The sequence below is a fragment of the Parasteatoda tepidariorum genome, chromosome 11 (genome assembly GCF_982258835.1).
Source record: "Parasteatoda tepidariorum strain Cologne lab strain chromosome 11, Ptep-v5.0, whole genome shotgun sequence".
Taxonomy (NCBI): Eukaryota; Metazoa; Arthropoda; class Arachnida; order Araneae; family Theridiidae; genus Parasteatoda; species Parasteatoda tepidariorum.
Window position 1 is genome coordinate 22411138 of NC_141765.1, and position 16355 is coordinate 22427492.

The following is a 16355-nucleotide window of genomic DNA, read 5'->3' on the forward strand; positions in this document are numbered from 1 at the left end:
CAATGAAATTGGCAGAAATAAATTGCTTCAAAAAGTGATTAATCGGATACGCGATTGATAACTCATGAGTCAGAATATCGTATTAAACGTACCAGGATTTTAAAAACTATACTAAGTAGTTGTAACTGCCGAAAGATCGAGCAAAACTTCATTTGGATTTATGATTGAATCAAAAATAAAGCGTGTCAAAAAATTATTTCTGAAATGTGAAAATCATGTATTGTAATATTGAATTAAAAGTATTGGGTTTCTTTAAACCATGTGGAATTCCTTACAATAACCGCTGAAAAAGCTATCGAGAAATAATATGGAATCTGTAAAAATAGATTGTGTAATATTCTCATTGTTTGTTTTTTTTTAAATTTTTGGAGAAAGAATTCACTGTGTTATAAAGCTTTCCGCACATGAGCAGACAGTGGGCTGCAGGTTTTGCATCCCTAATGTCCCTAATCCTTTAATGGGTATACAGCATGAGAAATCTCATTCTGATAGTACAATATGGCAAATGATTCTAATAAACAAAGGGAATATGTTAAGTTACATAACAGTCATGCAAATTATGAAGTAAGATAGTGCTACCAGACCTACACAAGATAATACTTAATAATGCAAAGTTATTATTTATTATTACATGACAAAATGAATGAAAAATTTAGTTCATAAAGAAATGGCTGATTTATCAAGTCATAGGCAATAAAATGCACCCAAAAATTATTATGGAAAAGTTAGGGTATGTTATAACTGAAGATACATTACAATCTTATACTTTTGAGCTTACAAAACCTGATAGAATTATGCCTGGAAAAACAAACTACCTGGTGGAGCCACCATACGCTGCCACTTTTGGAACAAAGTAGTTTTGAGACAATCCCTTGGACTTAAAGCATATGCTTTATGTCTTGACATAAGCTCTTGCATTGGCTCTAAGATAACACATAACTGTAAGAAAAATAAAATTAGGCAAGGCACACCATAAAAACATGTACAGTCAGGGCTGGATTAACCTATAGGCACGTGCCTAGGGCCTACGAAAAATTTGTTGACAAAAATAATTTAGCTTTAAAAACAACAAGTGTATTTTGCACAAAATTATGAAGATAAATATAATATTTTTCGGTAATAAATTATTTTGCAGAATCTTATGATCTAATATATTACTTTTTCGCGATTTTTGGATTCAACGAAATCTTGTATTAGCTGTCGAATTCCAAGACTACGCAAAATGTCATATTCAATAGACATAAGTGTGAGCGATGTTAAACGATCATTGTTGAACGCAAATAATTTTTTATCAATTTTAATCTGGAGAAAGATCTTTCTCCTTCTGCATTTGATCCAAGAATCGACAAATATATTCTTAATGCAATGTGAACGTTAGGAAAAGTATTCACAAATTTATCTTTAACATTGTTATCGATATCTAGTGCAATATCGGCAGTATATTGGTATTGCAGATAAAGTTTAATAAACAAATTTGTAAATTAAAATCCATATTAATAAAAATATGCAAGAAAATTTTAGCATATATTTTGAAAAGAGGGGAGGAGTGGGGGAAGGAGGGGAGGGCCCAAAAACGGCCATGCCTAGGGCCCACGAAAGGTATAATCTGGCTCTGTGCCTAGGGCCTACAAAAGGTATAATCCGGCTCTGTGTACAGTGCATCAAAAAAAAAGAGGACCACCTTGAATAACTTTCTTGATCTAATGATCAGATCTTCACGTTCTTTAAATTTGATTTCTCAGGAACCATTCAACCGATTTCACTCAAATTTTGTATTTTGCTATGCAAAATACAAAAAATTCTTCGACTATTGTTTTATAAAAATTTTTTATTGCATGGAATTATCTAAGGATAGACGAATTTTATAATCGTGTGCAAAAAGTTCTCAAGATCTGGCGAAATACGAAAAAAGTCAAATCCAGACAATCGAAAGCTAGTCAATTAAGGGGTCCAAACTTTGGATCGATCTCCTAACCAAACTATCGGGACCATATTTCCCAGATTACACGATAATTTTGGGATCAGAAATACAAATTCTTAGAAAGAAAGGTACATTTATTCAGAGAAAGCACGTTTTTGTGTCTAATTTTGTCTGCACTAATTAACATATTTGAGGTCACCCTCTTATACCATTAAGAAGGAGTCTTAGAAACGTGAAGATCCGATCGCTAGATCAAAAGTTATTCAAAGTGGTCCATTTCTTTTTTGGTGCACTGAACATACATATGTCTAATGGTCCAAAGACATTTTAAAAATACTTCAACTTACACGTAAATAATTTAATGTTGAGTTTGTTAAGCCTTGTCTAGTGATATTTTTGGACAACTGTTCCAAAAGAACAGGATCTTGCTGTTGGGCCTGCAGAAAAAAAGTTTATCAGAATATAATAACAATTAACATTTCATTAATTTACAAAGTACATACAAATAAATATTCTATGAATAATCATACAAAATTAATTTCCTAATATTTTGAGTAATGCTGAATTGAAATAACTTTTCATAAACTTGTAAAAAAAAGAATAATATATATTTAACTAAAAAATACCCAAATGTTTTTTTATTTTTAAAATTTTTGTACAACGCATATCTTAAAAAACAAGTGCCTAAGGAAAATTAAAGCTTCAATATCGCAAAAAATAATAAATAAAAATAAGCAGAAATTTGCTCTTTAAATTTTATATGAAACTTGTATGTGTTTTTTACAGAAAATAAACTAATTTAAAAAATTAAATATACTTCTATTAGCTTTTTTTCTCTCTCCAAGTCTTCTAATAAAAGAGTAGAAAAAATACACTTCAACTTCTGCTCTATCACAGACTATCAAACAATTGGTAAAAATTAAGTGAAGTAATTAAATTTTTTTTCAATTATTGTTTGCGATTACCATAAATATCTCATTATAATATGAATTTATGCATAAAATGTAAATTTGTTTACGAAAAATGTATATAAATTAATTATTTTAAATTTCTGATTTCATAATGTTTGGCAATGAAAATATTTACATTCAAATAGTACAGAAATGAGAAGCAGCACATTCAAGATTTTTTAAACTAAAGGGGGTTCTTAAAATATTGACTGTTGGCCATCCTTGTGATGAAACATTAACAATCAGAGAATAAACTTAAAATATTTCCTATAATTTTAAAATATAACTCTAAGAGATTACAATCTTTAGAGTAAACTAAAATTGATCACTTTATTAGTTAATTCTAATGTGCTTGATAATTTTATATATATTGTGCACGAGAATTTCCCTGCAAATAATAAATTTTAATTTTCCTATATTTGTGTTTTACAGTATTTGAACTTAAAAGTTAATTTAATCATTAATAATTCAGAACTATATTGCTATATTTACTAGTTAAGTAATGATCGGTATATATATTGTAAAGCCTCAGGTTTTAAGGTTTGCGTTATAAAGATATTCACTTCTTAAATCACAGGATAAATCCTCAGTAGTCTACAAGACCAGAAATCCTCTTTTAGTTCTATTATTTGACTACAAGCAGTTATGTAATTTACATTTTAACTTCTAATTCTTTAAACAAATTAGTTTAGTTGCATTAAGCACAATTTGTGAAGGAAAAAATAATTCACATTGAGGGAATATACTTTTATGTTTAACTTTATATTAATTGGTTGTATAGTCCTGTGGGTTCAGGTTAACTTGTCAGAAGATGATAAATAGAATATTAAATATGTCAGATTCATTCAGATTGAATAATAAGTCATTAATAATTTATAAATTTTAGTTGAATTAAGTACATTAAATATAAGATAATTCTGAATTAGTTTTGAGTCATAAAACATATTCTTACCTCCATATGAAGGGACATCTGAGAAATGCAAGAAGAAATAATTTTCATTAAAAGAAGAATACAAAAATAGATATAATTACAAAATAGAGAAAATGATGAAAAATAACTCACCTGCATTGCAATGAGACTACGTGAAACTAATTCACGATGTTGTCTTGTTGCAAAGTGCCATGATTTAATTCGCATGAGGTCATCAAATGTAAATTCAAGAATTAACCTCCCTTCTGTACAAACCTATGAAAAGCGTTTATCATTAGATATAATAAATAAGGGAAGCATTGTCTTTATAAAACTATCCATGCTAATTTAAACACTTTTCCAAACAAATGGCTCTTGAAGGTCAGTCCATTAAATAAGTAATAATACAATCGGACCCCGATTTAACGAACCCCTATTTAACGAATTTCGCGATTTAACGAAAATTTTTTCAACCCCAGCAAAAACAGAGTAAAAAAAACCTAATTAACGAATTATTTCAGCATCCGGAAAAAATATTTTTCATTAATTTTGATCAGAAAAATATTGCATTTTTTTTTGTAATTGGCAGATTCTAAAGGGAAAAAAATCTTTCCTGGGAGGAATAAAATAGAAAAAGTGCATATTCGTCTCAAACAAAAGAAAAGCCTGCAACAGGGGGGAAAAATTCGTCGTGGGTAAGTGGGCAGAGTCAATAAGACATTACACTTGCAAGGTCATTTTCCGGGGGTTTGTTACGTGGACTATGAGTCAAACAGGAAATTCCTTTCTTATCTTAGATAGTCGTTAATAACTAGTAATTTTTAATAATACATATGTACAAAAAAAAATTTTTTTGAACCCCGATTTTACGAATAAAATTTCCGGTCCCGATGAGTTCGTTAAATCGGGGTCCGACTGTGTTACAGAAAAAATTAAGATTCATAACAAAGCTAAAATGCCAAACAAAGTTTTGTAATTTCAAACATAGCAAAATATTTAGATGCCATTCTCATTAAAAGCCAGTTAGTGAAACTTCAAATATACTCTAAATGCTAGAATTAACTGTAACCTATGTCTATCATAATGTCTGGAATGTTGATGCAAATAAAATTTTCTTTGATTCTAGAGTTACTTCTTGTGGACTTTTTCTGAGAATCTTCACTCTTATTAAAATTCTACAAAATTAATATATACATAAATGGTGCAATTTCATCCACTCTGAGCAAATCAACTTTTGTCTTTAAAGGTATATATCTTTTTAGATTGCTTAGTGTTCTTTTTGTCAGTGAATGAGTATCCTGCACATTAGTAGTGTGTGCAGGGTTCAGCTAATTGCAACATAGCCTATAGCTACTGCTGTTCCCAATGTTGCAAAAATAAAACCTTGGACACTTGGATACAGGTATGTAGTGCCATTAGCTGCAGATGACTTTAAACACTTTTTGCTTACATTTTTTATACTAAAAAATGTTTACATTAAAAATTACATACATATATATATATACTCAGGCACATGACTCATTCATAATATTTCAATTAATCAAATTCATTAGTATTTAAATTAAGCAATTAGAGTAAGATAGATAAACAACAACTGGCAAACACAGTACACACTACAGGTAGCTCTCTGGCAAGTCAGAAATGAGCAAAGTTTTGAAAACACTTCTCCCTTTGCCATTTTGCCTATTTAATAACAAGGAAAAACTAGTTATAAGGGAATAAAGCAAAGTGAAACACAGTCATTAAAAGGTTAAATGCATATCTGTAAAATTTCTGTTTAACGTCATTAGAAAACAATTTAGTTTTTAAAACATCTTTCACAAAAATTGCTACTTTTATTTTTAAAAAAATAAAGAGCTATATTATGCAAATGACATGTATTTTATTACAAAACAGTAAATTGAGAGAGAAATGTAAATATGCTAAGCTTATTATATATGTTGGTCTTTTAATTGCTTTTTTACCACAAAAACTTTTTTTGTAAAGAGAAATTTCATCTAATAACTTTTCTTTCTATTAAACAAACATTCCCCTTTCAGCAACCTCTAGTTGTGTTGTAGGTAAAATTTATCTTAATTTTTTTTTTCTCCCTAAAATACAAATGTTCGTAAGAAAACAACTTTCAGACTTACAATGTACCTAAACAATTATAGAAACAAATCAATCACATATCATTCAATATATCAGGGTCAAGCAAAAAAGAGGAAATTTAATAATATGAAACCAAACAACAAATGAACAAAAACATGCAGAAAGTATGAATTAAATAGTCTATGTAAAAAATAATATATTTATTAAAAAATTTTCATACTGAACTAAAAAAAGAAAAACAGAAAGTTTTCAATGTAAAAAACAAAGGTGAGAATATCTAAATGTTAAGTGAGATTTCTGAAAATTAAGAGAAATTAATAGGCTTTGGGAGAAATTTTTTTTTGTTTTTTTAATTATTAAACATTTTTAATATCATTTACTTTGAAAATCATTAAATATTTTCTTAAAAATACCAGTAATTTTTTAAATGATTATTCAATGTATTTTTATTGAGTCACGTAAATTTTGAACCTCTCATTTGAGCAATAACTTTTTTATGATTTCAATTTGTGAAATTCCTGATGCATATCAACATGGTTTTTTGATTGGCAGTTATTCTAAGATTTTCCACATATTTGAAATAAAAACAGAGAATCCTTTGATGATCAACCAAGTTTCATATAAGAAAGAAGAGCTAAATAAAGTGCAAAGGAGGCAAGAGGGAAAGAAAGAACAGCAAGAAAAAAAGAACTTATACTTTTTCATATGCGACAAAGAAAGAAAACAAGTGACAGATGTCTAAACCACTAAGTTTAGCTACACTTGAAACATTTTTAATAGTTATTGTACTTTAGTGCACTCAGCTTAGATCCTTAAAATTAAAGAAATCTTTGTAAACTTTAAAAACAGGATCGTTAGAGGAATATCAAAATAATTAATAATATGTGAATAATTTCACACATGGGCACAATATGAATTTGAATAGGTACCAGAAAAGCTGTAAAATAAACATTTGCCTATTACACAAGCATGCTTATTCATAAAATTTAATTATTTTTAAACAAATATTTTCAATTTGCAAAAAAAAAAAAAAATTAATAATAATAATAATTTATTGAAAAACAGAACTAAGTATCTTTTGTCTTTTGATCAACAAAGGATAAAAAAAAGCTATTTATCATTTGATTAAGTAATTAATTTCAATTATATAATAAAAGAAGGGAAATTTTAAAGTAACAAAACAATAGTTTAATTATTTAATTTTTTCCACAAAATCACTACAGCACCCTCTTTTACTATAACTTAAGATTGCAATTCCATTAATTAAATTTGGTCATTTTTTCATCTTTGAGAGGAGATTGTATTTAGTGTTCAAATCTGTAGTGGAAATGTATATAAATTAAATAAAAATATAGAGTTATAGAGCGATACTTTTGCTCCTTTGCAATATTACTGCTCTTCAGTAAATTCACAGTAAAAATAAACTTAAATTATCATATCGTAATATCATATCACAGTCTGCTGAAGAAGAGGAACAATTTTAAAGTTTGTTGAAGCCTATAAAAAACATGCTTTATCCCAAGCTTTTAAATTCCCATTATCAAGCCAACTAAACAAAATGAATTCAAAAAGTTTCAAGAATATTCAGCATGTTTTATTTATTCTGGTTAAAAACACACCTTAAAATTATTTTAATTATTAAAGTTTATTTTAATTAGTAGACATACAAAAATTTGTTTGAGACTTTTCATTTAAGTATATACGCAGAGATGGTTTTAAGTACCCATGCCTTCAAAATACTAAGGCAAATATAATATTTTAACAAGCCTAAAAAACTGCAAAGCAAAGACAAAAACATAAGCAATCAAATCAAAAACAGAATAAAAACATGCAATTAGAAGAAAAAGATCAAACTTTTATTTCAAGAACAGAGTCAAGAACTTATAGCCAATAAAGAAAGCATTCTAGAATTCAAAAAAATGAAGCGTATTGCATTGCACAAATGAAAAAAAAAAGAAAAGAGAAAAGTAATAACAATCCATGCTAGAAGTCAATACTATAAAAATATAATTCAATTTCAACAGAAACAAAAATGAACATAATTATGTAAATTAAGACATACCACAACCGCATTATCCTTTACAATTTGGTCTTTCATTGGATCATTAGGATACTGGCCACCAAGTCCCTGTCAATGCAGTGTTATTAAATTTTTGAAATCTTAATACATGCAAGCAGCATTCTAACGCACAACTTTTTTCATGAAAAGACTTATTTGGAACTATTTGAATAACTAAAATTAGGGCAAAATTATGAAAATCATATCACATGAAGAGCAGCCTCTATTTTCGAAATAATATTTTTTTCTGTTTTTAATGTAAATGTATTAGCACTTGTCCTGAATTTTAAAACAACATAATAAAGCACGAAATTTAAAACCATTTTGAAGTTATTTGTCAAAAACAATTTTAAACAATACCAAGAAAAATAAGACTATTGAACAATAAAAATAATTCAATAATAATAATAAAAAGAATTGCATAATATGCTTAAGGTAAAATATAAATTTAAAAAAAATTAAAAAGATTAAAATAATAAAGAAAGAAGTTTTAAAGATGAAAGTGGTTATAGATAAGAAACTGCAACTAACTTAAAAATAATAAGCAGAAAGAGAACAATTTAATATACAAAAATATACATGTAATCAAGAATATACATGTAACTTTTATAAATCAATTTCAAAACAGTTTAGAGTAAAATTAGGTAGGGTTTTTTATTTTTATTTTTTATCCTGTACACAATTTTTAAGATTTTCAGAGATGTGCTTGTAATCACTTTAGACTCAGTGTTTTGATACCTAAAAAGTAATTGATGAACAGTAAAAATTAAAAATAAAAACTAAAAATTAAATGGGCGAAAAACAAAAGAAAGAAGTTATTTATGTTAAGAATTTATCATGATCAAAATCTGGCTTTGAATTAAAAAAAAATGTTTTAGTTTGATTTCTTACATTATTTAACAATTATGATTTGATAGTTTCAAGCCTTGAGAACTGCTCCTTGATTGAAAGCTAATAACATTTTCAAGCAAAAACTAAATTACTAAAAAAATAGCCATGCATTGTTACTAAACAAAACTGCAAAATGGTTATTAGAATGCATAAATTAAGATCATTGCAAACTTAATTAAAGATATAATAGTGATTTAAAATAAATACAGAATAAAAAACACACAATATGACTACAAAAATAAGGAAAAATATATTCAACTAATGACAAAAGAAATGAGCAAAATCAATTTTAAAGAAGATGCAAAATTAGCATAACGTAATAAACTTGTATTTTTAAAAAAAAATATTGTAGAGTATGTCATTATGGTACTGTATTAAAAAAAACAATACGAAAATCTGCAGTGATAACTGGATATAAACCATATGGATTTATAATGAAATTATTGGGAATCAAGCATGTCAAAATTTGATATTTCAAATGTGCATGTCATAATGCTATTGTGCTATTAACTTACTGGTGGTTAAGCAAATGGACAAAAATGGGAGGATATCCCCCCCATGCACTATTTCTTTTATCTAATAAGATGGAAAAACTGGTTTTGCTACGCAGAGAAAATTATAGGTTAAAATATGACTTTTTATGTGCAAAACCAACAGAGGGTTAAAATCACAGATTTTCAAAAATCTGTAGCAACACTAACAATAGATCGCGTGAATTTCTGATGAAATCGATGTCAATAGAATGCTATATAAAAAATAATTACTCAAATATATGATTTTAATTTCACTTGTTCTAATAATGTAGTTTAAAAAAGAGGGTCTGAATTTGAAAAACTAGACGGAAATCCAAAGCAATATTGCTGGAAAAAAAATTGAGAATTCAAAATTTACAATTAGTAATATTACTCTATTAAAAATATTGAGATTTTAAAAAACTATGAAGATATGCATTGTGATAATTGCCAAAAATTAAACAACTTGAATTTTCAATTTAATCGTTGGTTATTGAGAGCATCGGAGAAAAAAAAAATCGAAATTTGTGTGTTGTTACATCATATTAAAATAGAGAAAATTTAAAATCCATGTGGAAATTCAGAGAATTACAGCAGAAATAACGATCAAAAAACCATGTTAATTTACAATGGAATAAACACATTTCTTTACTTTCTTTCTTTTTTTGCAATTTTGGCTTTTAACTTTAACATCCCTAATATTTTAAAGCATACCTAAATCCGGAATTTTCAAAATCCAGACCTTAAAAACCCCCAAGCAATCAGGAATTTTGAAGTTGTGAATTTACAATATAAAAAAAAATAATAAACATTAAAAAAAGTTCATTTTTAAGTTTTTCAATACTTTTTAAACTCAAAATTTATATATTGGTTAAAGAAAAAAAATTTTACAAATTCAGTAGCATCTCAAAAAATAGAAACAAATTTTTTAAGTACAAAATTATAATTTACTATCCAACAAATTATGTAAAGAACCAAGCATTAATTTTATAATTCTTCTCAGTTATCAACTGAGACATTATTAAATTGTTGATTTTATACAACATGCATTTAATATGAATTGTTGATTTTAATTTATAATAAAACTGTAATTATGATTTTAATTTATAATAAAATATAATTACAATCAGAGTTGGGATTTCTTCCAGGACACTGTAAAAAAGTGTAACAAATAGAAGAGACTAAAAATGACCAATAATTTTGTTTAGCAAAAAGTATTCTAACAATAGTTGAAATTTAAACAAGTAAAATTTAAAAGGAATTATAAAAGCTTTTTCATATATCAAAAAAAAAATATTTTCACATTCTCTTTAAAATATATATATGATAGTTTCAAATAGAATTTTAAAATTATTATAATCATTAATTTTTAATTTATGACTAAATTATTTATATCTAATTAATAAAAATACTTATGTTATTCTGAATATTCTGCTTGATGATAAAAACATTAAATATAATATTGCATGGTAAAATATAAATTAAAAAACTATTTTTTCAAAAATTATTTTAAAATTATTCTCACCTAGTTAAATTTTCATTTTTTACAAATTATAGCGAATTATTAAACATAATTATAATAAAAAATTATAATAATTATTCAGTAAATCCTCAACAGAATACTTTAAAGTTAACAAAATACGAAAAAAGTACAAACTTTTACTTTGTTATAATATGTGTTACTATTGAAAATTTACAAGTTATATTTTGAAGCTTTATTAGTATTAATGTAATATATGAATAAGTATTAAATAAAAATTAATAATAAATATTTTTAAGAGTAAATAGTTTATATTAAGATGCTAATTTTATGTGTTATTAATTTGTATAATTCAGAGGGAAAGCAAAAAAAATAATAATCGGCTGTGATTGGAAGTCGGCCAGGCTTTGTTTAGAAGTGTTGCTTGTGGCATAATTGTCACTACGAATATATGACTACAAATATTTCCCACATGCTGTTAGATTGTGGGACTGCACACGCGTTTTGTGCAATTGCATATATGATGGTTGCTGAATTTACATAGGGAAAGAAAAAAAAAGAGTAGAAAAAATTTTTGCATACAAAAGTGAAACCAATGCAGATGATTTTTCAGATAATGAAGATATGAAAATTGAATATAGTGGAAGTGATTCTTCAGTAAGTAGCATTATGGAAAACGATAGTTCAAAAACTTCAGACGATTTGACGGCAACTCGTCTATGGTGTGAAATTCAAAAGACGAAGTTGCCACCTACGCCTACTTGTTTAGCTTTCACTGCAAAATCAAGTATGACTTTCAAAACTGACAACAGCAATAATGTTTTGGAATTTTTCCATAAATATTTTGATGAATTAATTGACATTACTACAACGGAAACTAATCTATATGCAGCACAGCGTGTTCATAGATTGAATTCAAAACCAGGTTGTCTTACTACTCAGAATAAAATAACATGTTTTTTTCGGGGGGGGGGGAATAACTATTCTGCAAGGTGTAGTAAGGAAACTGGATCTGCAAGATTATTGGAGTAAAAATCAGCTGTTGAATACACCATTTATTTGCAAAAATATTGGCATAGACAATTTTGCCAAATAAAGCTAAACTTGCATTTCAACAACGACACATATGATCAGGGGTGAAAGTTTCAAAAATTGTCAAGACTGAAAATTTCAAAATCAGAAGTGGGCGTGCTCCGTCCAATAATTTTAAGTGAACAAAAAATTATATATGCATTCTTTTCATAAAAATTGTGAACAAACTTTTCAATAAAAATTAAAATACACAAAATGGAAATAAGGCTTATAAAAATTCCATATTTATTTTAGCAAACCTACAATTGTTCAGGAGTAAAGTATAAACAGAAAATGCAAAGTAATTAGTTATTTCAAGCAAAAATTACCTCAGCTTTTAATTTTTTTTTTCAAACATTTAATTTTCTAATAAAATAAAGTGCTAGCATTTTAAGGAAAAGAATAATACTTAGCTAAGTTTATAAATAACAAAAACAATTTTCAAGCTACCCAAGCAAATCTCCACTTATTTTTTATTCCTTCATCGTTAACTTTCAAAGCATCATTGTCATTGATAAATTCCACGATAGCATTTAATAACTCACCCCCACTCACACCATAACTAGTAGACATGTGAGATAGAAAAACAATTCCACAACAATCCACAAATTTTGTGAGTCGCCATTTCACTTTACTTCACTTCTAGCTAATACCAATTTCTCTTTCTAAAGAAAAATAAAACGGAAATTTATTCGCGCAAGCACGGAGCTTACTGATCGACCTTAAACAGGAAGGTGAAGTCACATGTTGCAGTGACGTTTTCCCCTACACACGTTCGCGCATTAGAGAAAACCCGTTCTCCCCTCTGACGTTAACCTACATACGGAACCGGGGAAAAGAAAGAAAGAATGAATCGGTCGTCGCACAAAATAAAATAAAAACCGAACTTAGGATTTACTTATAGTAATATTCCGTTTTGCTCCATCTAGTGTTTTTTTTTTAAAAGACGGAAATCCGTCAAAATACGGAAAATTTTCACCCCTGCATATGATGCGAGTACACACCCAACATGAGAAGTTTCAGTATTTGATTGTACCTGAAAGATACATAACAATTGACAAAAGTTTATTTCTTATAAGAGAAGACTTGGATGGGAAAATATATTACTATGAAGAGACCCGATTTAGAATAAAGAGACCACTGAGGCAAAACTCCAGGCATTTTCCAGATGTTATTCCTGCTACAGAGAAATAATCAAATCCAACAAAATAATATGCTGTATGCTCTAGCAAAAAAAATTCCAGAGATAAGACAGAAAGAAAAGAGACCAGATATCAATGTACAGAATGCCAAGTATCACTTTGTGTTGTCCCTTGCTTTAAAAACTATAATAAAGACTAATATTTAACTTTTCTTATTTGTCTGAGATAACTTGGGATATTAAACTGAGGGTGAATTAAATGTTTTTTACACATAAAAAAATTAAAATTTCAACTTAAAACTTGTGTATTAAGTTTTGTTTTAATGAAATAAAAAAATATGTTGATTTTTGCACTTTTTTTTTCAAAAAATTAATAAGAATATTCTTAGTTAGTGGTCAAAAGAAATGCTAACATGAATATTAAAACCCGGGAAAAGGCACGATATAATAAAATCAACTGAATTTTTAAAAAATTTTCATCTCCACAATCTTAATAAGTATACAATGCATTTAAATTTTCGATATGTTCCTATATAAAGTGCAAATTTTTTTAAAGTAGCTTAATTAGATTCTTATTCATCTGCATCATCTGAGGCTTAAACTTAACTTTCATGAACAAAAAAAACTGATTTATGAGTAGGAAATTTTTTGTAAACTAGGGAGGAGGACTCATAACGTAGTGGAACAGAAATGTACCACTTGTAAAAAGAGAAAGCTGCAATCGGCTTGATAAAAGTGTTGTCTGCTTTTAGTAGTAAATAATTGTATGCCTATACAGTAGGGAACCGACTATCCGGAACGATTGGGACCATCGCTATTCCGGATAACTGATTTTTCCGGTTTTCTGAATCGCTACAAAAAGCCGTTTTTTTTTTTTTATTGTTAAACCCAACTTAAAAAAAAATTATATTTGGAAATAATCTTAAAAAGAAGAAAAAACGATGAAGTATTACACTAATGATTATTTCCAAATTGATGGTAAGGTAAAAATCTTTCAATATAGAAAGAAAAATCCTAAAATCTTATGAGGGAAAAAATTTTTTTTTTTTAAAATTGTGGGAAAATTAATTGAATTTCGTTCCGGTTTTTTGGTTTTCCGGTTTTCTGATTTCCGGATAACAGGTTCTGTACTGTATTAATATACAAAACTTCTGAAACAATAGATGATTTACAATGAAAGCAGATGTGATTCCACAAGAGGCAAAACTTGCAAATGATACTGCACCTCTGAGGAATCAGAATTTTTGCAATTAAAACTTATTGTTTCTTTAATAGATACCAAATAAACGTAGCAGACAATAAAAACTTTATGTTCATAATAATTAATGTATTATCCGAAATTATAAGACAATAAGAAATCAAGGACAGCGACAATTGAGAAAGAAAAGTGGATTAAAAAAATCAAACAAGGCAATACTCTCAGGGCTGAAATTTCAAGTTCCTTAACTCGGACATCCAATTGACAACACTCCAGAAACTTCAAAGAATAATAAAAGAATTTTGAGGATGCAAAAAAAAATGTCCGGGATAAAAAATCTGAGTTTTTTTCTTAATCCTCTATCATGCAAGCGCAAATTAGTTTTGAAAACAAAAGAATAAAATCATGCAATTTGATAGGATATCAAATTCCCTGACAACTCCAGTTTTGGGATAAAATAGTGTCTCCCAGTGTCTTTCCCCAACTTTTTTTTTGAAATCTTGTTTTCCCTGACAATTCCTGTTGCATACGAATCCTGCCATAAAGAGGTCTGCAATAAAGCCTGAGCCGCAAGGCCATCAGTGACCACGACCACCAACAAAAATGTGGTACATGTGATTAAAAATTCTTGAATTCAGTCCACCATTTGAATCGTTGAGGCAGATATTAAATATTCCAAAGAAAAGTCTGCAGGTGAGTAGAGTGTGAGGAAGGGAAAAGTTTTATCACTAGCTTCTTTTGTGACACTGCTTTCGGGCCAATTCAAAAGTAATGATCAGTTATAAAAAATTTAAAAAAACATTTGAGAGTTATTTCATTTTTCAATTGAATGTAGAGGAAAGAAATTTAGATAAAATTCCAACTTAATAATTATATCATCTCCATCATATACCAAAAAACAAGTTATTCTATATTATTTTAATTTTTTTTCCTACATTATTTGCAAGTTAATTAAACAAATATTTCCAAAAATACAAAATTTATTAACAAAATATATTCAGCTTAATTCCTTTATAAATTTTTTTGGTTTCCACAATTTTACAGCATATTCGAAATTTGTGTCAAAATTGACACCTCCATTAGTGTCATGAAAAAGATCCCATCACTAGACAATCTGGAAAGGATTTAAATTTTATTTTATTTTGAATTGCAAAATCTCTTTTTTAAGCAGTTACAGTTATTTTGCTTATAGTGATTGATTAATAAAAATAAATTTCATGAATTCAGGATACATGAAAAAGAGTATTATTGACACCATTACTTTCTACACTCGCTGATGTATTTACACAAGCATTGATTATTTGTTGCATTTATGATGAACAATTAAGTACTTAACAAAAAAGAATTTCTTTTCTCAATTGTTCCTCTTTACACATCAACATACACAATACAATAAATTATCACTAACATTATTACTTTAATCACCACTATTTGAATTCAGCACCCTCAAAAAGTATAAAAATTTTGATGAAATCATTAAATTCATTATTTAAACTTTCAACTATACCAATGAGTATTCAAATTTTGATGTTAATTTCAACTTTTGATACTGTTTTTTTAAGAACAAAAATTTATAATACTTAAATGGACACAAAAGAGTTAAATAGAAATTTGTTTAAAAAATAACTTACTTTATTATACATTGGTTTTCCATGATATGTAATCATTGTTGTCTGATCACAATCTAGAGTGATACTAGTATTATGAAAAGATTCTTTAGGATGTTTTAAATTAAACGATAAATCTGAGACGCCACCTTCAAATATACTTCGAAAATAACGTGGAATTAGTGTTCGTCCAATGGCTACAAGAAAAATGCAAACTTATAAATTACACAAAGTACTACAATATACTTTAAAAATTATATTAACATAGAAAAGAAACCTTACTTTTGATAAAAGAATTTTTCCATGATCCAAATCTATTCATTAAAATATGTAATAACTGAATTTGACCCTCAACCTCTTTTTAAATTACTTTGTTATACTATTTTATGTGTACATTTCAAAAAGTAATTATCTCTTATAATCAAAATAAAAGAAAAAGTTAATTAAAGGCATGCTTAACCTTTTCCCATGGGCTGTGACAGCAGTTGTCACATCTGATCTTGGGGTCATCTGGTGGGCATGTG

At 27.6% G+C, this 16355-nt stretch overlaps 1 protein-coding gene across 5 annotated transcripts in view; it reads right to left on the minus strand.

The window, feature by feature from the left end:
* The window catches only part of LOC107451513 (LIM domain-binding protein 2), a 207950-nt gene that overhangs the window by 6171 nt on the left and 185424 nt on the right, over nucleotides 1-16355 (minus strand). For 2 of the 5 annotated variants that reach the window (XM_043041483.3, XM_087154996.1), the window contains 6 exons: nucleotides 15856-16028; nucleotides 7935-8000; nucleotides 3935-4057; nucleotides 3824-3841; nucleotides 2269-2358; nucleotides 816-939 (listed from right to left, as the gene is read on the minus strand). In XM_043041483.3, the coding sequence (XP_042897417.1) occupies nucleotides 816-939; nucleotides 2269-2358; nucleotides 3824-3841; nucleotides 3935-4057; nucleotides 7935-8000; nucleotides 15856-16028 (594 nt within the window). The remainder of the gene's footprint in view (nucleotides 1-815; nucleotides 940-2268; nucleotides 2359-3823; nucleotides 3842-3934; nucleotides 4058-7934; nucleotides 8001-15855; nucleotides 16029-16355) is intronic. The other 3 variants (XM_043041486.3, XM_043041484.3, XM_043041487.3) reach the window with 3 other exon arrangements.